This window comes from Protopterus annectens, chromosome 12.part0, assembly GCF_019279795.1.
Source record: "Protopterus annectens isolate FY-2018-M chromosome 12.part0, PAN1.0, whole genome shotgun sequence".
Classification (NCBI taxonomy): domain Eukaryota; kingdom Metazoa; phylum Chordata; order Ceratodontiformes; family Protopteridae; genus Protopterus; species Protopterus annectens.
In genome coordinates, this window is record NC_056746.1 from 343025699 (window position 1) to 343051007 (window position 25309).

The 25309-nt window shown below is 40.9% G+C and overlaps 1 protein-coding gene across 1 annotated transcript in view; it reads left to right on the forward strand.

Moving 5' to 3' along the window:
* Positions 1 to 25309, forward strand: part of TXNDC11 (thioredoxin domain containing 11) — a 1107203-nt gene that overhangs the window by 185616 nt on the left and 896278 nt on the right. Inside the window, exon 4 of the mRNA XM_044089417.1 lies at positions 15045 to 15174. Coding sequence (XP_043945352.1) covers positions 15045 to 15174 — 130 coding nt within the window. The remainder of the gene's footprint in view (positions 1 to 15044; positions 15175 to 25309) is intronic.

The following is a 25309-nucleotide window of genomic DNA, read 5'->3' on the forward strand; positions in this document are numbered from 1 at the left end:
TACTTCGCACTACCGATACTTGACGCAGACAGACGACTTTTGCGTCTGCAGTTCTTTTGAAAACAACTGAGTTTCTAAGACCCAGGGTATGAACCACGCCCAAAAAAAGATGAGCCAAGCTCAGGCACCTGCTTCCTTGCCTCAGTCTCAAATGCTTAAAATGGCGGAAGACCTTATAATGTTTATCAGGGGAAGCCAGGCTACCCCTTCCAAAAGAAAAAGAGACTTGTCCCTAGTAGTTTTATCTGAACAGGAGTCCGATGACTCTGATGCATGTGAATATGAAGATATGCAACCCCTCTCTGCTTGTGAGGATTCTGATGCAGAGGAATCCATCCCTTCAGCCTCTCCACCCGAGGACTTTTCCTTTGGGGAAAGCCTACATACTTTAAGGGAGCATTTCCAATGGGAATGTCAGTACTATCCTCGGTCAAAAAAGAGACTCAGGGAATTCTTAGATGATCTTAGATATTCCACAGCACAGACCTCTGGCTATTCCTCCTGTCCTGGATGTTGTGGATGATGTTTTTATGTAATCCAGTCTGACTCCTGACACCCTCCCTCCTGCTCCCAGGAAACCTGACAGGTACTATAAAGTCCCTGACTCTCTCAAATTTATTTTCAAAAATCATACTGCTGACCCCAAGGTCCTCTCTCAAGAACCTACAGGAATCAAAGCAACTTCAACTAAGAATCCCACCCCCTCAGATAGAGATTCCTGAACATTAGACGGGGTAAAAAAGTATACACCTCTGCTACTCTTGCTATTAGAGCATTATATTGTCAGTTCCATATGCTGAAATATCAGCAACATAGCATGGAACTCCTCGAACAAAAAATATCATCTTTCCCTGGTTGTGCAGAAAATAGTTACAAGAGTTAATGCATTCTGCAAGTCAAGTAACTAAGCACACTTTACAATGTGGTTTTGATGCCCTAGAAGCATTTTGCAGGGCAGCAGTCACTGTTTCTGTCCTTAGGCATGCTTGGCTTAAGGAACAGCCCTTGCAAGACCATGTCAAATCCAAATTATTGGACGCACCCTTGCACAAAGACAACTTATTTGGCACCAAGGCAGAAGAGGTCTTAAAAAAGATGGAAGAAAAAGCTAAATCTATGCATACTGTTAAAAGACGTCTTACAGGTCCAGCCACCGACGTTCAGTAGGCATTGCCCCTCCAAGCACTGGTCCTTTCCTGCCCCCTTTAGGTCAGCTCAGCCCAGACCCAGGAGAAGCAGACCCCCAGACAACAGCCCCAGGGAATGCAGAGATCTAAGCAATGGAGTTCCTCCTCTTCAAAACCAGGGAGTGCAAAGCCACCCCTTATGGTAAGAACTCACAATGACTTTACACTTCCACCCCCTCCCTCTGCCCACCTGCTCTTGCCCCTAGGAGGAAAACTCTCCTTCCACGCAAGCAACTGGGCCACCATTACCAACAACCGCTGGGTCCTCAACACACATGTCCCAGGGATACAAATTTTATTTCCACAGTCTGCCAACCCCAAAAGGGTTCTCAGATCTTCCCCCAAACCAGTGGGCAGAGGACAAAAAGCAAGTCCTTTCCCTGCTCTCTATGAGGGTAATAGAGCATCTTCCTGCAGAATACATAGGCCAAAGTTTCTCCTCCAGACTCTTCCTGATACACAAAAAAGAGGGCACATGGTGCTCCATCCTTGATCTATCCATTCTGAACACCTTCCTGGTGATACCAAAATTCAAAATGCTCACCCTCCAGCAGCTTCTTCCAATGCTTTCCAAGGATGCTTGGTTAGCCACCCTAGACCTAAAAGAGGCCTGTCTACACATCTCAATCAGGGAATCATGCAAGAAATACCTAGGTTTCAGGGCAGGATCACTGCACTTTCAGTTTTGTGCGCTTCCATTTGGCTTATCCGTTGCTCCCAGAGTTTTCACAAAATGTCTGGCTTCCGCCATTGATTTTTGAAGACAAAGAAATATTCATATTTACCCATACTTAGATGACTGCCTGATTCAGGCAGACAGTCAGGAAAAGCTGCTAAAGCAGCTCACCTTTGTAAAGGACCTACTGACCTCCCTGGGGTATATTATAGACGAAAATAAATCCAAACTAGTACTCACACAAAAGATTGTATTCCTAGGAGCAAACTTGGACACAGCATCCCAGATGGCATTCCTTACACCGGAAAAACAGTCCTACCCTGACAGCCTACTTCTCTCAACTAGCCACCAGGACCCAGTTATCTGCAAGGAAAATCCTGCAAGCCCTAGGGTTCATGGCTTCTTGCATTCTACTCATTCCATATGCCAGACTGCATATGAGGAAACTACAATGGTACCTAAAAAGCCTTTGGTGTCAGCACTCTCAAGACCTGGAAACTCTTATACCAATGATACCTTGTCTAAGGAAAGATTTTCTTTGGTGGGCAGTGGCATGCTGCCACAACAAGGGACGTCCCTTCTCACAACCCCACGCCACCCAGACCCTCACCACAGATGCATCAGACTATGCCTGGGGTGCACACCTGGACGGCAGGTGCATTCAGGGCCAATGGAGCCTAAATCAGATACATCTGCACATCAACCAAAAAGAGATATCAGCTGTTCAGCACGCCCTGATAGCTTTCAGACCCCTACTCTCCCCGGGGCATTTACTGATCAAAACAGACAACCCAACAGTGATGTGGTATATCAACAAGCAGGGAGGGACTCACACTTATCCTCTGTGCAGGCTTGCCATGACCCTTTGACACATGGCCTCAGCCATGCAACTACACCTGTTAGCACAATTCCTGCCAGTTTCTCTAAACTCTCTGGCAGACAACTTAAGCAGAAACCTGCTAGACCCACACAAGTGTCAGCTAGACCAAATAACCTTCACCCTTGTAACCCAGAAATGGGGCACCTCGAAGGTCGACCTCTTTGTTTCCCACTCCAATCATCAGCTCAGCAAATTCTGCACCAGGGAACCTCACAGCAAGGCCTGGAAAATGAATGCTCTATTCTCCCAGTGGATAAACCTCTCGGTCTATGCATTTCCCCCCTACCACTCATTTCAAGGGTACTGCTCAAAATAAGGGAGGAAAAACAGAGGACAATCCTGATTGCCCGAGACTGGCCACACCAGCACTGGTACCCACTGCTGCGCAGCATGTCACCCCTGCCACCATGGCACCTACCTCAGATCCCAACACTCCTGACCCAGAGGAATGGAGAATTCATGCATCCCCATTTGCAGACCCTCTATCTGGCAGCCTGGCTTATTCCCTGACCCCTCCTCAAGCTGCCAGTCTAAGCAAACAAGTTTTAGATGTTATACGTGAGGCCAGATGCCTCACTACTAGAAAATCTTATGCTGACAAGTGGAAAAGGTTTTGCACCTGGATCCAGGCTAAGGGAGCCAGAATGGCACAGCCCTCCCTACCTCTCATCCTGGATTACCTGGCAGACGTAGTGCACATGGGTCTATCCTTCTCTTCTATTAAAATTCATGCCTCTCCCATCTCTGCTCATTTCAGCACAGAGCCACCTCTTTTTTTTCTCACACCCTCTCATCAAAGAGTTCCTAAGAGGGCCTAACAACTTGAGGCTACCTAGAAGAGCTCCTACCCCAGCTTGAGACCTAAACTTTGTGTTGGAAAAGCTTGCCGTGCCCCCCCCCCCCCTTGAACCTGCAGCTTCAGCAGAGTAAAATTTCTCTCTTGGAAGACAGCCTTGTTTCTGGCCATCACTTCAGCTAGAAGGGTATCAGAGCTAAATACACTTATGGCTGTAGAGCCCTTCTTCATTTTCCATGCTGACAGGGTCTCCCTCAGGACTAACCCATCCTTCATGCCAAAAGTGGTGTCCAGTGTGGCTCTCAACCAATCCATTCATTTGCCCACCTTTTTCCCTAACCCACAAAACAAGGGGAAAAGGATTCTGTGCTCTCTAGATGTTCACAGACAGCTCAGATTCTACCTAGACAGGACTAAATCTTTTAGATAAACTGATCAATTGCTAGTCAGCTTCGCTACAGGAGCAGAGGGCAAGGCCATATCCAAACAAAAGATTTCCAAATGGATAGCACAGTGCATCCATTTCTGCTACAAACAGCACGGGAAACCTCGCCCCAAGGGGGTCAGGGCTCATTCCACCAGGGCAACCTCCACCTCTGCAGCTTTCCTCAGAGGGGTCCCCACCAGGGACATCCTGGAGGCTGCAGCATGGACATCTGTTCATACCGTCACCAAGCATTACCATCTGCCTATCATCTCCAAATCCAGAGCAGGCTTTGCCACCGCAGTCTTGCAGGGCATCCTAGCCAGCCCCCAGTCTTCTTGACTGTCTCCACCCTTTTCTACAGCTTTGGAAATCATCCCAAATGTGATGACTGCAACAGTGAAACACAAAGAACATAGTACAGTTGTGTACACTTACCATAAATGTAGATGTTCGAGTGCATTCACTGTTGCAGTCCTGGTTTCCCTCCCTCCATCCCCCTTTTCTTCTCTCTCTCTCTCTCTCTCTCTCCTTACAAGGAATTTTTGGTATTTAATTTCTACTGGTGGTCTTCTTCCACCATACCTTAGCTCCCTATTGGGGGCTTCTGACAGTTAGGGCAAGAAAAACTGATGTCATAGCGTTGGCTGCCTGATTTTAGACCATTGACTACCTGACATCAGTCCTGGAGCAACAGCATCTGACGCAGAAATACTAAGCCTCTGGTATTCGGGTCGACTGAGGGCTACCCTGGTGGGACAACCCAAATGTGATGACTGCAACAGTGAATACACTTGAACATCCACATTTATGGTAAGTGTAGACAACTGTACTTTCTTAAACCCATGGGTTGGGTGCTATTCTTTGATATTCTGATTAAACTGCATAAAAGTTCTCTGCTTTTCATCTTGGCAGACCAGTAAAATATAGCTAAAGTCTGGTTCCTGTCTTATTCATCTGTAAATGACTACCCAAAGTGTGTGTGTGTGTGTGTGTGTGTGTGTGTGTGTGTGTGTGTGTGTGTGTGTGTGTGTGTGTGTGTGTGTGTGTGTGCGCTCGCGCGTGTGTGTGCCAATTTCATTGCAAGTGTTAAAAAGGTTTTGGAACTAATAACTGCTCACTACATCTTCTTTTCATTTGAAGTAAGAAATGACCAACTCTATAGGATAATGAACGTAAGGGTATGGCATGAGCTCTTCTGTTTCCATGTTTACTCATCTCTTCTGGCTGTATTCTCTGGCTTTATTTAGAGTTGGCATATCTGAAAGTCGGCCGGAGGAGCAGTGCTTTTATCAACATTCTGATGTGAACTGGAGGCTGTGGCCTTTTCCAGTATAGGTATAGTTTTTTCATTAGTTGCCTTTTACAGAAGATGAATGTAATTTTCCTTCACCAGGGGCATTTTCTTTTTCTGCATTCTGGCCCTAACCTTACCTTTAAAAAAAAAAATTTCCATAACACTACCACTACAAAGCACTGGCTCAGATACACAGGCACACACTTGGTCATCACAAAAGAGCTTTCCACTTACTCTAACCCATATACTTGTATGTGTGAGTACACAGTACAGACACTCGCACTCTGAAGCTATCCCTATGCCTAACCCTTACCATAACCCTCAAACACTTGAGCATGTGGCACACACTTCACTAGATCTGTCCCCATACCTAAACTTACTCTAACACACACACACACACACACACACACACACACACACACACACACACACACACACACACACACACACACACACACACACACCGAAGCTATCTCCTTGCCTGTTCCTTACCGCAACTCCAAAATTCTTGTGCATGTGCACACACTCATCACACTCACTGTCACACAAACACACACCCGTCATATTTATCCCACTTGCCTGTTTTTGAAGCCACTGAAACTAATGGCCATTCACTATATAAAACATTCAGAAAAAAAACACATTTAACATGCTCAGACAAACGTATGTTAAATCAAGGCTTTCAGATCTTGTATCGATATGTATACAGATGTGTATATGAATATGTAATGTACACACATGTATGCAATGTTTACTTGATTTCCTGCAGTATTTATCCTCGATACTTACATAGCACAGTTCAGTAATAATTCTGTAAAACTAGGTGTATGAATAATGGGGCAATTGCTACTGGATAGACTTCCTTTCTGCAGTTCTTTAGTATTTCGTGCATTGGTAGAGCATTTACTTTGACAATTTTTTCTCTCTCTATTCTATCTGTCTATTTATTTACTTATTTATTTTTATTTTGTGTTTATATAGTTAGGTACATATTACTTTTTTATCTCTTTTTTCTCATAATCTTGCCTTATGGGTTATGCTGAGTTATATTTACTCCATTCTTTAGGAATTGTATTATGTATGCATACAAATACTGTTGTCTTCTTTCTTTGACTTAAACTGCCACAAAAACATTTGTTGGTATAGCCCCTGTTTTTCTTTTCTGATAACCTAATGAAGAATTGGTTCCAGGTTTCCCTCTGGCAGCTATTGCAAAAAGATTTTTTCTGAAGATGATTTACCCATGGCAGAAGTTAGAAAACATGCATATAAATGTTTATAGCGGTAATCATGTTGTGTGAACCTCCTGAGCTAAGGTGAGTTATCACTAATTCTCTATCCTGTCATTCTTCCCTTCTGCATTCCTTCCCTTATGTTATTCCTGTGATCTTCTATTGCTCACTAGTAGGTATCCACATTTGTCTTCTGCAGTCAGTGAAGGGTTTCATAGTTCATAGATTAGTACTAGGCTAACTACCCTTGCGGGCCATTTCAAGCCTAGCCAATTACCCCATGTGAGAATCAAACCCTGCACCTTGTGTCTGTAAGGTAAACACCTTAACCATTATGCCATCCTCCCACCCCTTCTTTACAGGGACAGCCCTCACACTTGTGTAATGTACAACTGCATACCTGTAGTCACTTCATGTCCAAAAATAATAATCCCCCTCTGACTGTATACAGGTAATAGTCAAATGTGAATGGGAACACCCCTCACCATGGAGTATGGACTATAACAACTACACCCATAATATGTAATGCCAGCAGAATATGCTGCTGACAGGTGCCCAAACACCTGTGTCTATAAACACAGGTAAAACTTCAAAATAGGGAGATAATCCCTGTCCATATTCTTCATCTGACATTTGACCTCGGCCAGTGAAGTTCCGTTCACCAGGTGGACAAGCCTAAACCCAGATCATTACATGAACACTCTGACCAAAACATAGATTAGCACTAAGCTAACTGCCCTTGCGAGCCATTTTAAGCCTAGGCAATTATCCCTTGTGAGACTCAACCCCTCACCTTGTGTTTATAAGGCAAACACCTTAACCATTAGGCCACCCTCCCGGGTTTCCCTGTCCAGACTGTTTGGGTGATTGGCCAGCTCTGCTGTGCAGTGAAATTACCATGAGATTTTCTTTTTTTCTTTTTTTTTCTTTATTTTTTTCTCTAACAAGAAATCTTAGAGTTCTCACTTATGATATAGACAGTCATACAGTTGTATAAATCAAAACAAACCATATTGACACATTTTCAGCTACAAACATTTATGTCACTTGTAAACTATACAGTCATTGTCAGTCAAACATATTACATAGCTCATTCAATTCCTGCCTTCCGTTAAACTTCATTCATCTCCCAAAATATTATTCTGCATTTGTTGTTTCTACAATTCCCATTTTTTTATGTAATTTGCTCCTGCCCTTTTCTAAAGATCTCACTTCCATTTTTTTATCTTTTAGTGCATTCATTATTTGTAGTGTGCTTGATTTAGACTTTGATTTTCATTTTTTAGTGTGTGTGTGTGTGTCTGTGTGTGTGTGTGTGTGTGTGTGTGTGTGTGTGTGTGTGTGTGTGTGTGTATATATATATATATATATATATATATATATATATATATATATATATGTATATATATATATATATATATATATATATATATATGTGTGTGTGTATGTATATATATATATATATATATATATATATATATATATATATATATATATGTGTGTGTGTGTGTGTAAATGTGTATATATATATATATAATTTTTTTTTTTTTTTTTGGTAGCCATCAGAATTAAACTGAGCAAAGCCTTACTACATCTAGGCAGTTTAGATCTCGTTTCCCAGCTCAAAAAAAAAAAAAAAAAATGTACTCACCCAGTATTTCTGACATCTACAGGGAATTTTTGAAGTCTGCCCAACTCATTACATTCCCATTTACCTCTTTCTTCTCCATCACACCTACAACATTTGCAGTCAGTCTGAGGAAAAACTCTGCTTGGGGTACAGAAAACATTTGCAAACACTTCCAAGCAGAGGTCCTAAATCTTCTGGACTTTGTTGCATATTTAGAGACATATATATTTATATCCTCCCATTGTTTCTTTGTGAACTGCTTATCCAGTCTCTTCCTAGTCCTTTTTAACCTCCTGTGATTGATTTCTATAGTTATCATGCAGTATTTCATATGCCTTACTAATTATCCTTTTTTTAACAGCAGCTTTTGTTCTGGATTCTACTAAAACCTCTACCAGTGCTGGTCTTTCACTTAGTACCCCCCTGTTCCCTTCTGTTTGCCTAGACTCTATCAATCCTTGATAGGAAAGGCAATCTCTAGCTTGCAGTCTAAATGAATTCTTGGCCTCTTCCTATTCTATTACCTTTCCTTCTCTAATTGTTCTCAATACCTTGGTTCCTAATCCAGTTTTCTCAAGTAAATTCAAGCCCCCTCTTGCCTATTCTCTGTACACCTAATTGCAGTCATCCCTATTGGCAGAATCTCCTTTCTTCATTCCTGTGTTGACTTAGTTCTTAAAATACTTTCTGCTACTTTATGAATATAATATTCTGTAAGTTTATTGTTGCTGTCTTTAAGGTTCTATATACACATTCCTGGTCTCATTATTTCTTCACTTTGAATTATAGCTTTATGCTTGTTTTACATATAGGAGCCTTAACTGTGTAGCCTTGAAATACCCCTCCAAACCATTTAAACCCAAACCATATTGTTCGCTTGGAAAGATCAATTTAGCCCACTTGCCTCTTGCCTTCTTTCCCTCCCAGATAAAATCCTTCAAATCTTTTTAATTATCCACAACTTCTCCTTTTGTTGGTAATAAATATACCTGACCGGTTTATAAAATGAAAAGGTATAAAACATTTTCACTGCAATCCGTGGTGGTGCAGCGGTAGCATTGTTGCCTCACAGCAAGAGGTTCTCCCGTTCAGTTCTCGGCTGAAGTGCGGGGAGTGCCTTCTGTGTGGAGTTTGCATGTCCTCCCCGCGGTTGGGTGGGTGTTCGAAAGACATGCGTAAATGGGTGTGCCTTCATTGAAGGTTGAACGTTGAGCTGGCACCTTGGCGTTCGTGAAAATATACTGCCAATCATTAGTGGACCGGAGTTCTGCTGTGGCGACCCCTAACCGGGAAAAGCCGAAAAGACAAACAAACTGCTTGTATCTTGCTATCCATAGCCATAAAACAGAGCTCCTCAGTTTTTATATTATCTTTTATTTAGTCTCTTTTCACATATCCTTAGCTGCCATAACCGAATCCTATTTAACCCATACTCCTAAGTACTTCATTTTCACATCTCCATAAATATGGGTATTGCTGAATCAGCTCATTTGTGAGTATGTAGTTTACAGCTATTGCCTTTTTTTATCATTAATATTGTATCCTGAAAAGACTTGAACTGTTTCAGAGTGTTACACAACAATTAAATGTCCTTTTCTGGTTTTATCATGTACAAAATAACATAATCTACAAATAAAGCCATCTTTTTTAGCATGCCAGCTGTATCTTTGAATTTCTGAGCCACTTCTTTTCTTTCTCATTTGTGTTGTATTAGAACCGATGGCAAAATGGAAAGAGGATACCTCCCTGGTTCCTTTGTTCAAACAGAACTTATCAGAGAGGAACCCACCCCCCAAAACTTTAATTTTCTCCTAATTAAACTTGCTATTTCATCAGGGAATGCAAATGCTTCCATTGCTGTACTAAAAATCCCAGCTTATTTTGTTGAATGCTTTCTCTTCATCAAGGCCCACCAACAATAGTGGTATTTTCTTTCATTCTGTTTCCCACTGTGGATCATCACTGTTCTATTAATGTTGCCAAATGTTTGCCTCCTCTCCACAAAACCACAGTGATCTGTATCTTATAATTTTTTTTGTCATCTTCTTTACCATTCTTTTAGCTGTTATAGACATAAACACTTTATAATTATGGTTTAGAATTGAAATGGACCTATAGGACACTGGATCAGATGGGTTTTTGCCATCTTTAGGTATTACAGTCACTCCAGCTTTCTTCCAGGATATTGGCACTTTTCATTTTAAAATACTGTTAAAACAAAACCTTCCTGATCTTTTATCATCTTCTCTCCTCCAAGCTTCCAAACTTCCACAGGAATATTCCCTATTCCTGGAGACTTTCCTATAGATTGGTTATACATCACCATTTTAGCTCATGTTAATAAGTTGAGCCTCATCTTCCTCTAAGTTTGGTACATTTAATTTTTCCATAAACATTTCCATTTGTTTTCTTTCCTGATTTCCACATTTCTCTGCTTTATACAAATTTTCATAAAATTTGCAGAATATATTTAATACCCCTTCAGGATCTCTGGTTATTTTCCTTGTTATAGGCTGCCTAACTTTGACAACAACCCTTTCTACTTTCTGTTGCCTGAGCCATTGTGCTAAAAACTTTTGAGCTCTGGAGTTATCAAACAGTTGCTTAATAGCAATCATTCTAAATTCATGCATATTATCCAGGTAGTCCCTTATTTCCTTTTTAGCACTCTGCAGTTGTGCCTCTTCCTGTTCTGTGAGATCACCCTGTTCAGCAGTAGTTTAACCTTTGGCAGTCTCTCTAAACAACCTCTTGTTACTGCTTAACCATATCACTTTTTCTTCTATTTCTACCCTGGTTTTAAACTCCGCTTTCATTTTATCCCGCTCACTGGCTATATTGTCGGAAGAAATTTCTATCTTCTGTAATAACTCCTGAATAATTTTCACAACCCATTCCTTAAATTCCTTTCAGTTTATCAGCTGGGTGGGGAAGTGCCAGTATCTCATTTTTATTAATAATAGAATCACAAATATATTACTTAATTTAGGAATTACCTCATTAAATGAAGTCAACATAGCATATCATATAATCAATTTAATAATAGAAGATTTATTAATAGACAACAGAATAGATGTGGAAATGTATAATTATGTGAAGACAGAGAATATCCATCAGAAGAAACAATAGTAGGCATACCTGAGGTCTATAAAAAATATTCAGGAACCCCTTCAGGCCTAATTTCGGGAAGCAATTCAAAAACTTTTGCAATGGGTGTATAAATTCATTCATTACTGATGTTCAGGCCCCTCTAACAATAGATGTGGTATTTTTATACATTGGCATACCCTGTTAATGAGGGACTTGTTAGATTTCAGGAAAGTATGAGTAAACAATGGCTTAGTCATGGAGAAAATAAGTGTCCCATGGTTTTCATGAAGTTGTTTTGAGAAATAACTTTATCATTATTCAAGGAGAATATTATAGGCAAAATAGGGAGGTTGGAGACTTTTTAGTTTGTGCTATTTAGTTTGCAAATTTGTTCTTATTACATTGGAAGAGGAGGGTACAACTGAAACTGAGTGGAATTTCAGCAACATCAGATGCTATTTCAGGTTTTTGGACAATGCTCCTATAATATGGAAGGGCACCATAATATTACAGAAAAATTCATGACCACCTTAATAGTAGGAATGACTATTTAAGATCTACAGTAAGTAAGAATAAAAAAGCCATTTTTATTTTATTACCCTATATTTGTATTTTAGTTATTGTCACATGATGTGAAATAGCTATTGGATGCATATCAAAGCTTTCAATTGAATGCACATGTTCTGTGAAATATAATTTCTTTATAGCCTAGCCCAGTTTTTGTACCTTGGGGATTAATTTGTAAATTCTCTCCGAGCTCCTGCTACTGAATTCACATCTTCCTTACTAAATATTTTCATTTTTTTTAATCAAAAAGTACCCTCTGTTATACTTCCTTCCAAGTTTCCCCCAGATACATTATTACTGCTGTGAATCAAATTCCAGTCCCCACCTGTAAGTAATATTCCCTACTGAAAACGGATTATTTCTCCTATTTACTTAAGCTCATTGTAGCAGTTTTAGGTGGACTATAAATACATGCCAGCATTATGTTCCTCCCTTGCCAGTAGCCCCTTACTACTGCAAATCTGCCATGATTCTCTTCCCCCCTTCTATCGGTATTGGGGCTCCTCTAGCAATCGATGTAAGTACTTCCCTTTTCCTTTGTCCCAGATACTCCACTGAATAACCATCCTGAAATCCTTTATGAAATTCTTATGCTCAGTTCTTTTCATGTGCGTCTCTTGTAGCATAGCTATTTGCACTCTGCATTTTTAGTACAGCTCACTACACTTTCTATTTTATGTATACCTGTGAGACCATTCACATTCAAAGATAATATGGAAAGTGTTTCCATGATGCCAAGAAGTTATTATTCCTACCAGTTATGTAAAACAACTTTTTTTTTTTTAAAAAAAGCCTAGTTTCAGCTTTTGTGTTGCATGTGTGCACTACTAGTCAAGGTGATCTTTTTTACAGCTGTTTCTTTCATATCCATTTGAACCTGTGTCACATCTTAAAAATTCTTATAATAAAAACCCTAAGAGAAAACCCTCAGAACACTCCCATAACATATTAACTTAGTAGAAACACACGAACTATGCATATTTTCAAGTAATGAATTTTAACGGTTGTAATGGGAACAAATTGTCCCAGATTGACAGCTGCACTCACAGGCTGTAATGAAGGTTATCCATACTAAGATGCATGGTATAGCCTGTGTTTCTACTTACATTAAGTACGGTCTGTTTTTGTCTTACCTTTATTCCTGCCCCAGTTGTAGAAAACCGAAAACATGATCTTCTAGTTATTGAAGGAAAGAAGTATTCTTTTTTTTTTGTCCTTATCAGTTTGTCGCTAGAAATACACGTATAGTGGAGTTCAGCTACAAGATTTTCATGTTGCCCTGTGAACATTTATTTGTTAAAGGAAAACTTTTCATTGCATTCATTGTTCTATTATTTACTTGTTTCCACTTAAAACTTGTTTTTAGATTAAGCCAAGGGCCTTAAGCTAGTTATTCCACTAAGAAAAAGCATATCAATTTTACTTGTCATACTCTTTTTGTCCAGGCTTTCTTTTTTTTACATTGCAGTGCCTACACTTCTTAAAACTGAGCAAGAAGGAAAGAAGGGGAAAATAGCACTTATTTAGTATCCCTATTACTCACAAAATTAGCTGAAAAAGCTTTACTATGTAACATGCAGTATTTATGTTTAAAAAAAATACTGGTTGAAACAAAAAAAAAATGTTTTCCTTGGTTACCTCGTTCCTTCCTCTTCTGCTGTACTTAATTCCAAACATTAATGACACGAAGTAGGGCATATAATTTGGAGTCCTCTACAAGTTTAACAAAGTAAAAAAAAAACCCAGTATTTCCAGGTTTTTGTGTTCCACCACATTTCAGTAAATGTGGGATTACAAAGCATCAGTCACATTTTTTTCATTAATTTCCAGGTTGCTGTTTTACTTCATGTTCTGCATCTCTCGGCTCTAGTCTCTGGTACATTTCCAGTGTTCTCCTGGTGGTTCTAGTCACCTTGTGTGCTTTTCTCCATCTCTCAAGCATTTTGCTTTAGAACATTGGAAAAGGTTTCACAGGCATAGTCTCTTTCTGAGCTTTATCAGAAGAATAAGCAAAATCCACTTCTGTTTGCTAGCTCATTTTTTGTTGAATAAACTTGTTTCCTCCTCAGAATGTTCTGCATCAAAAAAGACTTTGCCCTCCAGGAAAAAAAATATTCTGAAGATAGCAGGATACAGCAGCTTGAATTTCAGACATGCTTCTCAGCATTCTCTGATTGCTGGAATAAATGACTCCTCTTCTTCCTGTCTGATGTACAGTAAGTAATCATTTTTCTCAAACACTCTACTGTCTCCAACTAATACTGTGTCCTTCTGCCACAGTTTTATCAGAATCAACTGTTACTGCTAATAGGATTACATATTTACTATTAGAAGTCTTGACTGCTTTCTCTTGGCCAAGTTTGGAGCATACACACGATATGCCCTTTCCATCAACAACCCCTGCTCTGAAATAGCCAGCCAATTGCTTATTTGTATATCGCAAAATTAATACAGTATGTTCCATTTATGTATTATAGGACAAAAATCTCAGGTTTTTCCTACATGCTGTGTCCTCTAATTCTGTCATTTTTTGAAACTTCTCTTCATGGGCATTCTCCTACTCCGCCAGCCTTTTTTTCATTTCATCCTTTATTTTTGCAGTTTTATCAGTTCATCTGAATACCTGTTTAAAGCTTCTTCCATTTTTTTCAGGCATTTGTTGTTTGAGTTGATATACCCTTCAGTGTTTCACTTAGTCAGGTGTGAGCACATTTGTCTTAATTTTTTTCTGTAGATTACTGTTAGTTATATCTTGCATCAAAGCTGGAGCTTGAACTGTTTTTTCTGAAAAGGTGCAGGATTCTTCCCAGCCCATGTTTTCTCCTCACCTTTTGTGGTTGATTTTATTGCAGGTTCTCTACATTTCTTCTTTGCTTTCATCCTGGCAGTGCATTTGCTAGCCAATAACTGAAATTTACCCCAAAAGCCAGATTCACTGGCTCACTTTCCTGAGTTTCTGTTTTCACACTGATAGAGCTGAAACTAAGTTGTTAGTGTGCAGCCACCTTGGAAATCCCTGAGATTTGCTAGTTCTTGGATCTATCGTGATTAATTCAGCTAGTGCTGACATTGTAACTGTAAACAGTATGATAATGCTGGGAAGTTGAAGAAATATTCTTAACATAGACACAATGAGCATGGCTGGCCTCTTGCTTTATTATTGAAGCACTAGAAAGTGTAGTGCTGCTGTAGTGCAGGGTGATAGTGTATGTATTTTCTGAACTGTGCAGATGACATTTTTTTTTCTGTTTTTTTATTGGATTAGGTTTGGCCCCATTGAGTATAAAGGCCCCCTTACTGCTGCCTATATAGAAGTGTTTGTTCGACGTGTCATGATTCCACTTTGCTACATCCCATCCCAGAGAGGACTGTGGAATTTCTTAATGCATTACGAGGTAATGAACATTTTTCATTTCTGTATTTGTAGGTATGCTTTTAAATTTTGTGTATATATATATATATATATATATATATATATATATATGTGTGTGTGTATATATAGATATATATATATATATATATATATATATATATATATTATGTGTGTGTGTGTGTGTGTGTTTTACATTGTTATTGTTCAGTCTTTTTCAGATGGTCTCTCGTTACTGGATTGATGCTTCAAAAATGACTGTTTTGGGTGGATTTATGAGTGGGGCAGAGGCTTTTGTCAAAATTGGAACATCAAGAGTTGTTTCTTCTTGGTCTGTTAATAATTTAGATAATGCTCTCTTATTGTTTGAGAGCAGGTTACCTCTTAACCTCGTAGTCTTAACCCAAGTATGTATTTTGGCTATTGTGTCATTGTTATGGCATTGAGCCTTGAGTAGTGTTTCATGTAATAGTGTTTGTTTTGCTTGTCAGTATGAATCTGGCCAAATGAATTGCTGTTCTCTCAAAAAACTTCCTGAAACACCAGAGACCAACAAAACACAAGTCTGCTACAGCTAACACAGTGTCCACAGTACCCATGACACATAGCAACACCAGTGTCTCACCCACCAAGCCCATAAGACATAACACTCAAACAAGTTTTCTTGTCATTGGAGACTCAATAGTGAGACACACAGATGTTTCACTGACCAGGCTGGACAAGCAGTCACGGTCAGCTGCCTGTCCAGTGCCAGGATCCGCTAAGTCACGGATGCACTCAGGTCTCTCAGCAGCAAATACCGTGTCATAGTTCATGTTGGTGTGAATGACCTGAGACATAACTCACTGGACTATATGAAGAGAGACATGGTCGAGCTGTGAGTATGTGTCCCAGGCAGGTATGTCCCTAGACTTGAGCAGCATACTACCTTAACTTAGAATGATGCAACAGTATAAACAAAAAAATGATTGATTTCAATAATTGCCGTAGTTTTTGGTGGTGTTCCAATGGAATCCAGTTCCTGTCTGCCTGGGAAGCCATGGTCGACAAACCTCGCTGCTTTGCCAGAGGCAGTTTGCACCTGGCACCCGTAGGTTTTCGGCTGCTGGCAGAGGCTGTTGTCTCCCCCCAAAGTGCTTTTTTAGGCAAGGTCTCGAAAACAACATTACCGACGTGAAATTAACCAATTAGAACAAAATAAGGGTCATGCTGCTAAATGCTAGGAGCTAAAACCAAAATGCACTCCTTGGAAGCACGTCTGTCAGTAGAAGATGTAGATGTCTGTGCAGTCACAGAAACCTGGTTTAAGGCTTCTGAGAGTACCTCGGCCCTGCAAGGCTACAGTACCTTCCACACCTTTAGACTGCAAAAGGAGGAACATGTGAAAACCAAAGGAGGCAGAGTTTCAATCTGTATTGGAGACAAATTTACCTCACGTCTAGTTAGACTGGATAACTTCATGGAGTTACTCCAGGTCCAGGTTACGGTGGGTAAGACCCCATTCTTGTCCTAGCCAGTTATAGCTCACCCTCCATGGGTCACGGTACCCATGAAGCCTACTTAACCAAACTGAAAAATAATCTAAATTTTACTGAACACACTGCTTAAGGGGGATTTCAATTAGCCCACCATCAACTGGGAAACCTACTCTAGCTCAGACTCGCTAACACAAAAGTTCCTTGACTTTGTGAATTCAAATGTCCTGGAGCAAGTTGTCCATATCCCGACAAGAGGAACAAGCATTCTAGATCTGGTCCTCACCAACATGTCAAACAGGTGCACTGCTAAAACTTTTGGACCCTCAGTTAAAACTGACCACAAATCAGTCACCTTTGAAATGACATTTAACAGCAGAACTCAGAGGGTGACGCAAGACTAAAAGACTTCACCAAGGCAAACTATACTCTCCTAGGTGAAGGTGTCAATGCATTTCAAGCCCCACTCCAAGCTGAAAGTGGTAACTACGTCAAAGCTTACACCAAAGCCCTGTACAATTACTTGGCAGAAGTGTATAAACTCGGCTGTACCAGACAGAATCAAAGTCAGAGCCCCAAGTAAAATCAAGCTGCCATGGTGGACTTCCAGCATCAACAAACTGTACAACAAATGCAAAATGTTGCTGTCCAGGAAAACAAAGACAAGGAAACAACAATGGAAAACCACCTTCCTTTGCCTTAACAGGCAAGTAAGACAACTTGTCAAGTCTTCCAAGAGCTCCTTTGAAAGAAACCTAGCAAGGCTTTGTTCCTGTGGAATGGAGAACAGCTACAGTTATTTCCCTCAAAAAGGTGGCCTAGCAACAGACTTGAGGAATTGCAGGTCCATAAGCCTAACCAGCCTCATCTGTAATGCCATGGAACAAATCATTATGGACCTCATAAATAGACAAGTGACCTCCAAACCCTGGACCCTACCCAGTTCAGCTTCTTGAAGGGCAGTGGATTTCTTTGAAAGTATGACCAAGGTCATTGATGAGGGCAGATCTGTGCACACAGCATTCCTCGACTTGGCAAATGCTTTTAACACAATCCCACATTCGAGCATTACTGATAAACTTAGCAAACTGAATGTAAACCCCTTTGTTGTAAGATGGGTTGTCAGCTGGCTCACAAACCGGACACACTATCAAAGTGGGTGACTCCACATCGACCAGCAGAACTGTTACCAGCGGGGTGCCATAGAAGTCAGTGTTGGGCCCTCTACTATTTGGTATGTACTTCACAGAAGTTCAAGTCAAAACTAAAGGGTTGTGGCTGACCAAGTTTGCAGACAACTGCAAACTAGGTGCAATCATTGAATCTCCAATTGATGTCCATATACTCAAGGATGGTCTCACACAGACCAACGACTGGTGTATTAGTCACAGCCTCAAACCGAATACAAAGAAATGCATCATCATTCCCTTTGGCACAAACAGTGTCGCTTCACAATATCAAATCAGTAACAAGTACCCATGAAGTGGTAAGGGACCTGGGATCACAGGTTGACCGCGAAGGGACCTGGGATCACAGGTTGACCGCGACCTTAACTTCGACCACCACGTGTCTACCGTTGTAAGGAAAGCTTTCCACGTAGCTCACTTAGTAAAGGCATCGCCTCTAAAGCAAAAGAAGTTGTAACCTCCCTATACTCGGCACTTATCCAGCCCATAATTGAGTATAACACCCCATTCGGTATGCACTGTCCTAAGCATCTGCAGAAATTAGAGACACCTCTGGTTTCTAGCAAAGATCAAGGGTCGCCAGCATGTGCCTTACACTGACTGACTAAAGTCCCTGTCACTGTACTCTGTATAGTATAGACTTCATAGGGGAGACTTATGCCTGGCCTACAGAGCAACCCAAGACCCAAACCTAATGAACTTGCTGCATATCTGTAAATCATATGGGTCTAGGGCTACCAGTTCCAGGGACTTAAATATGGCCTGCGACTTAAATCTATCCCTCCAGCACGTCCTATTTATCTTCCAGCAACTGCCATGTCTTTGGAACAGGCTACCAATTCATGTGAAACAGAACACTGCTATGACACTGTCCATGAGGAACCTAGGATAGCACCCACAACCCTGCTGGATATGGGCAGTCATCACTAAATGCAATTTTGGGTATTGACTATTACCTGTATAGTATTACATTGGGTTGAAACAGCTAGGCTTAAAATGACCTCAGGATCAATAGTCTAGTAATCTTCTGTGATCCTATATTGTACAGAATCTGCCCTTTTTTAGAACACCTGCCTAAGTATCAGATGAAGCTTAGTCTTTAAACTTCTGCTGTAGTGCCCTAGTGATGTTAGGGTTCTCAGCAGTTAACATTTTTTCATGTTTAATTTCGGTATGTTTCTGTGGAGTGCTTTCTTATCAAATTTTAAAAAGGTAACTTTCTTTTTTTAGTTTGTGTTGGTATTATTGCACTCATCATAAATATTTATTGGTTTCTATTTTTTCTATCTTTTTTGTTCTAGCACTTACTGTGGTTGTATTGATGTCAGAGCTATAGCAAGGTTGGTTGTCTGGCAGTGTCCCCATTTGGTACCCTCACACACTTGTTGAAGCAGAGGAAAATTGTCCTTTTAAAAATTAGGAACCAAATCCTTTCGAAACTGAATAAAAAAAAATCCAAAGTCGAGGACAAAAATAAATTAATAAATAAAGCTAAGCAATATTTTGGGACCCCTTCTTCCCATGATATTGTTAGATTTATTACTTTTTTGTTTTATTTTAAAAAACATATATTTATTTATGTCCATGTTTACTGTAATTCCTCTGGGAATTTCTGCTTTTAGCAGTGTTTATTTGGCTTCTATCTTTCATAAATGCTTGTTTTTACTATTTTTGAGGAAACTTTCAGTATTCTGTCAGAAGTACATTACATATGTGTGCTGTTAGACATTAGGACCTGCTTTGTGCAGTCAGAACCGCAAATTAATTGCTCCTGTCTTTATTGTTGCTCTGCATTATTTTAATCTTTTGACAGGAAAATATTGCAGAATTTGGATTTTTCAGCTCTGTACTTTTAAGTATCAGATCATAATTTCACAATGAATGAAGTTATTTCAATATGCTGCAGAGATATTTCTCTCTGGCAGCAAAATATAGTTTAAATTATTAGTAAACATTTTGTGGCAGTTTAACATGGTTAGTGTGTGGTGCTAACTTTTAACACTGACTTAGCACATTGCTTTGGTATTTAGACTTTGTGTACTGGAATGTCTTCAATTTCTGTCAGTTGTAAAAGAATTATGAACACATTTCAAACTTATTTTTTTTTTTGTGATAACAGCACAGTTTGGCAAAGTTTAGATATGTGGGAACATACTTATTACTAGAAAGTCTACGTGCTTATTGTGATACATTTTCCAGTACTCTCAGTTATTATTCTGATTGGTGATGTTGTTCGTGTTTCACTGTTGCAGTCATTACATTTGGGTTATCTGCTTGCAGTAGCCCTCAGTCGGCCTGATTAACAAAGTCTTGGGTCCTGCGTTGGTTGCTGTCCCTTCTTCCATGACGTCAGGTCGTCAGGGGTATAAAACATGCAGCCGACGCCATTACATCAGTCATTCTTGCCGTGCGGTGCCCGAAGCAGAAGCAGTTCGCAAGTGCTGGTCAGCCGACTCCTGAAATTTTCATTTTCGAGTTTCAGAACTGAAGTCTTCAACTAAAGCTAAGTACCCCGTTGGGGAAACTTTTTCTTGCTCCTTACTGATGTCAGTAAAAGCTAATAATTGCATTACTTGTGGAAAGCAAATACCTCATAAAGATTTTCATTCTTACTGTATTCATTGCCTAGGCTCTGACCACGACGTACCTTGCTGTCGGTTTTGTGCTTTATTTAATCAGCGCACTATCCATTGTTGGTATATTTGTGCCTCTAAATATTTCGGTTCTTGGTTTAATTATCCAGAAATGTCGGTTAGCCACCCAACTACTGGGATTTTGAAAAAATGCAAGGATAAAGACAGAGACAGGCTGCCGAGGTCCAAAACTGCCGACGATGCTTCTAAACCAGTTGCCAGTTTGCCGGTACTCAGTGAGGTGCTTTCGCAGCCCCTGATACCCACTACTTCTGATTTGCAGGCCTCTACTGAGACTCATTCAGAGCCCAGTATGCCGCGAGATGCTTCAACTATGGAACCCGCGGATGTCTGTACCTTGGATGGTTCTGGAGCCGCTGTGCAGGCACCGGCTTTTGAGGGTGTATTCAGGCCTACAGACTTGCATGTTAAACCAACGCCTCCTTCTTCATTTAGGCCTAAATCTTGAACCATGACTAAAACGCCTATGCCCAAGCCACATGCTCAGGCCTCTACGCCTAAGAAACAAATGATAAGAATTGCTGAAGATCTTATAACTCTAATCAGGGGAACCCAACCTTTCCCTTCTAAGAGACCTAGGACTGAAGTTGTTTATGAATCTTCTGATCAGGATTCCGATTTTTCTGATTCTTCTGATGATCTGGATTTGCCCTTATCTACTTATGAGGATTTTGATGCAGAGGACTCTATTCCCTCTGCTTCCCCTCCAGAGGATTTTTCTTTTGGTGAAACCTTACGTACTCTAAGGGAGCATTTCCACTGGGAAAGCCAGGATTTTTCTGATTCAAAAAAGAGGCTTAGGGATTTCTTACTCCTGCTTCAGTATAGGCCTTTATCTATTACTCCTGTACTAGACATTGTTGATGATGCCTTTTCAGAATCTAGTTTGGCCCCTGATTCTTTGCCCCCTGCTCCCAGAAAACCTGACCGATATTACAGGGTTCCTGATTCACACAAGTTCCTTTTCAAAAAATCCTATTGTGGATCCAAAGACTATTTCTCAGGGACCCAAGGGCATTAAGGCTGCTACTGCTAAAAACCCTACTCCTTCTGATAGAGACTCCAGGGCACTGGATAGATGGGATAAGAAGGTTTACACTTCTGCAGCTTTGGCCATTAGAGCTTTAAACTGCCAGTTTCATATGTTAAAGTATCAGCAAAATGTTATTGGATTGCTCAAACAGAAAATGATGTTAATTCCTGACTGTGCGGAAAATAAAGAATTACAGGATTTAATGCATTCTGCTGAACAGGTTGGAAAACATACTTTGCAATGTGGATTTGATTCACTAGAGGCCTCTTGCAGGGCTGCTGTTACTGGGTCTGTGCTCAGAAGGCATGCTTGGCTTAAGGAGCAATCTTTGCCTGATCATGTTAAAGCTAAATTGTTGGATGCTCCCTTAAATCAGGACCACCTGTTTGGCAACCAGGCTGAGGAAGTTCTTAAAAAGATGGAAGATAAAGCTAAATCTATGCAAACTGTTAAAGATTTCTTACAAGTTCACCTCCTACATTTAGTAGGCACTGGCCCCTCTAAGAATTGGTCCTTTCCAGCCCCTCAGGTCTCCTCAAGCCAAACCCAGATATAGCAGAAACCCCAGGTTTCAGTCCCAGGGGACATACTAGACTAAGCAGTGGGGGGTTTCCACTTACAAATCAGGAAGTAGTAAGACTTCCTCTTATGGAAAACCGTCTCAATGACTTGTTTCTAAAACTTCCAAGCACTTCCCAACTGAATGCTCCTGTAGGCGGAAAGATTGGTCTGCTGGCCAAAAACTGGGAACTCATTGCCCAGGACAAATGGGTTTTAAATATAGTGTCCTGTGGATACAGATTTCACTTCCACATGTTGCCAACACCAAGCAGGTGGCCAGATCTACCCTCCAAATCAGTGGGTAGAGGCCCAAAATCAAGTACTTTCTCTCTTAAGCTTGGAGGCTATTCAGTTGGTACCAGAAGAGGAAAAGGAACAAGGTTTCTATTCAAGACTTTTTCCTGGTACACAGAAAAGGCAATACATGGCGTCCTATTCTGGACCTTTCTACTCTAAATACCTTTCTGATGATTCCAAAATTCAAGATGCTGACTCTTCACCAGCTGCTTCCTATGCGAAGCAAAGATGCATGGTTGGCAACACTAGACTTAAAAGAAGCATACCTGCACATCCCTATCAGGGAGTCTTGCAGAAGATACCTACGCTTCGAAGCAGGCTACATGCACTATCAGTTCTCTGCACTGCCCTTTGGCTTATCTACTGCACCCAGGGTATTCACAAAGTCCCTAGCTCCAGTCATTGCATTCTGCAGCCAAAGAAATATTCAAATATATCCATACCTGGACGATTGTCTAATTCAGGCAGAAAGCCAGGACATACTTTTGAATCATCTGGCCTTTGTTCAAAGGGTACTGACTTGTCTGGGGTGCACCATAAATGAAAAATCACACCTGGTAACCTGTCATTAAATTATATTCCTGGGAGCAAGCTTGAATACAACTTCCCAGATGGCTTTCCTCATGCCAGAGAAACGGACTCATTTGACAACCTACTTCAAACAAGTGGCCACAAAAACCCAAGGCAAATACTGCAATCCTTGGGGTTCATGGCCTCTTGCATTCTTCTAATTCCATATGTAAGGCTGCATATGAGGAAACTGCAGTGGTATCTCAAAAGTCTGTGGTGTCAACATTCACAGGATCTTGAAGCTATGATTCCTATCATACCTTGCCTATGTCTAGAGTTCCTTTGGTGGGCAGAGGCCTGCCACCAAAACAAGGGACTACCATTCACACTACCCCCTGCTGCCCAAACCTTAACAGATTCTTCAGACTATGCATGGGGGGGCTCACCTGGCAGAGAAGTGCATTCAGGGCAAATGGAACCCAAGTCAAATGCACCTACACATAAATCAAAAGGAAATGTTAGCTGTACAGAATGCTCTGACAGCCTTCAAGGACCACATTCTTCCAGGACAACTAATGGTAAAGACGGACAACACCACGATCATGTGGTACATAAACAAGCAGGGGGGTACACACTTACTCCATCTGCAGACTAGCCATGACATTGTGGAACATAGCCTTGAGTTACCAAGTGAATCTACAAGCTCAATTCCTGCCAGGAAAACTAAATACAATGGCAGATGGACTAAGCAGAAACCTCATGGACCCACACGAGTGGAAACAGGAACCAAGGATTTTCAACATGTTGACAAGCAAATGGGAGAGCCCAGATATAGACCTGTTTGCCTCCCCCCAGAACCATCAAGTGCACAAATTTTGCACAAGGATTCCCCACAAACTAGCTTGGAAAGTGGATGCTCTATCATTCATCTGAAAAAAACTATCAGTTTATGCCTTTCCTCCTCTGCCTCTGCTCTCCAAGGTACGACTAAAGATCAAACAGGACAAGCCAAGGACAATTTTAATTGCACCAGACTGGCCATGCTAACACTGGCACCCCCTCCTGCGCAGTGTGTCACGCTTGGCCCCATGGCACCTGCCGCAGACTCCTTCCTTGTTGTCTCACCAGGAGAACCAGATTCTGCACCCTAAGCTGCAAACCCTCAACCTAGCAGCCTGGCTAATTACCTAATCTTTCCTTTCTCTCATCAGTAAAGCAGTGATGGATATCATTTTAGAGGTTAGGAGGCCTAGTACCAGAAAATCTTATGGTGCAAAATGGAAAAAGATTTTGTACCTGGAACCAATCTCAAGGGATGAGCGCAGCAGTGCCCAGTTTACCTCAGATTCTACAATATTTGACTGAGATGCTTCATAAGGGCTTGTCCTTTTCCTCCATCAAAATTCATGCCTCAGCCATTTCAGCTCATTATAACATAGAGCCTCCCCTCTTCTCTCACCCACTGCTCAAGCAGTTCCTCAAAGGGGCCAAAAACTTAAGGCCCCCGAGAAGAGCTCCAACTCCAGCCTGGGACCTTAACTTTGTCTTGGAGAAACTCACTCTTCTTCCTTTCGAGCCAGCTGCTACTGCAGATTTAAAATTCCTTTCCTGGAAAACAGCTTTCCTTTTAGCAATCACTTCTGCAAGAAGGGTTTCTGAGTTACAGGCCGTTATGGCAGTGGAGCCTTTCATCATCTTTCATGCGGACAGGGTGTCTCTCAGAACCAATCGCTCCTTCATGCCCAAGGTGGTATCCAGTGTGGCTCTTAATCAGTCCATTCATTTGCCTACCTTCTTTCCTAACCCACAGAACAAAGGCAAATGGATACTGCACTCCTTAGATGTGCACAAACAACTTAGATTCTACTTGGACAGGACTAAACCTCAAAGGAAATCTGAACAACTGCTGGTGGCATTTGCTGCATTTCAAAGCAAACTATTTCAAAGTGGATAAGCCACTGCATTCATTTCTGCTATAAGCACCATGGAAAACCTATCCCCCAGGGCATCAGACCCCATTCAACCAGGGCTACATCTACCTCTACAGCCTTTCTCAGGGGCGTTCCTACAAGGGACATCATAGAAGCTGCTACCTGGAGTTCTATACATACTTTCACCAAGCATTATCATTTGCCAATTTGCTTTAAATCCAGAGCTGGTTTTGCCACTGTAGTCTTGCAGGGCCTTATAGCTGGTCCTAATTCTATTTAAATTCCTCCTCCCAAACTTAGCATTAGGAATCTCCCCAAATGTAATGACTGCAACAGTGAAACACGAAGAACATAATACAGTTGTGTACACTTATAAATGTAGATGTTCGAGTGTATTTACTGTTGCAGTCCTGGTTACCCTCCCTCCAGCCCACTTTCTTCTTTTGGCTATACCTCTACTCACTCTTACTATGCTCAAAAAGCTTTTTGGTGTATTTGTTTTTTTGTTGGAG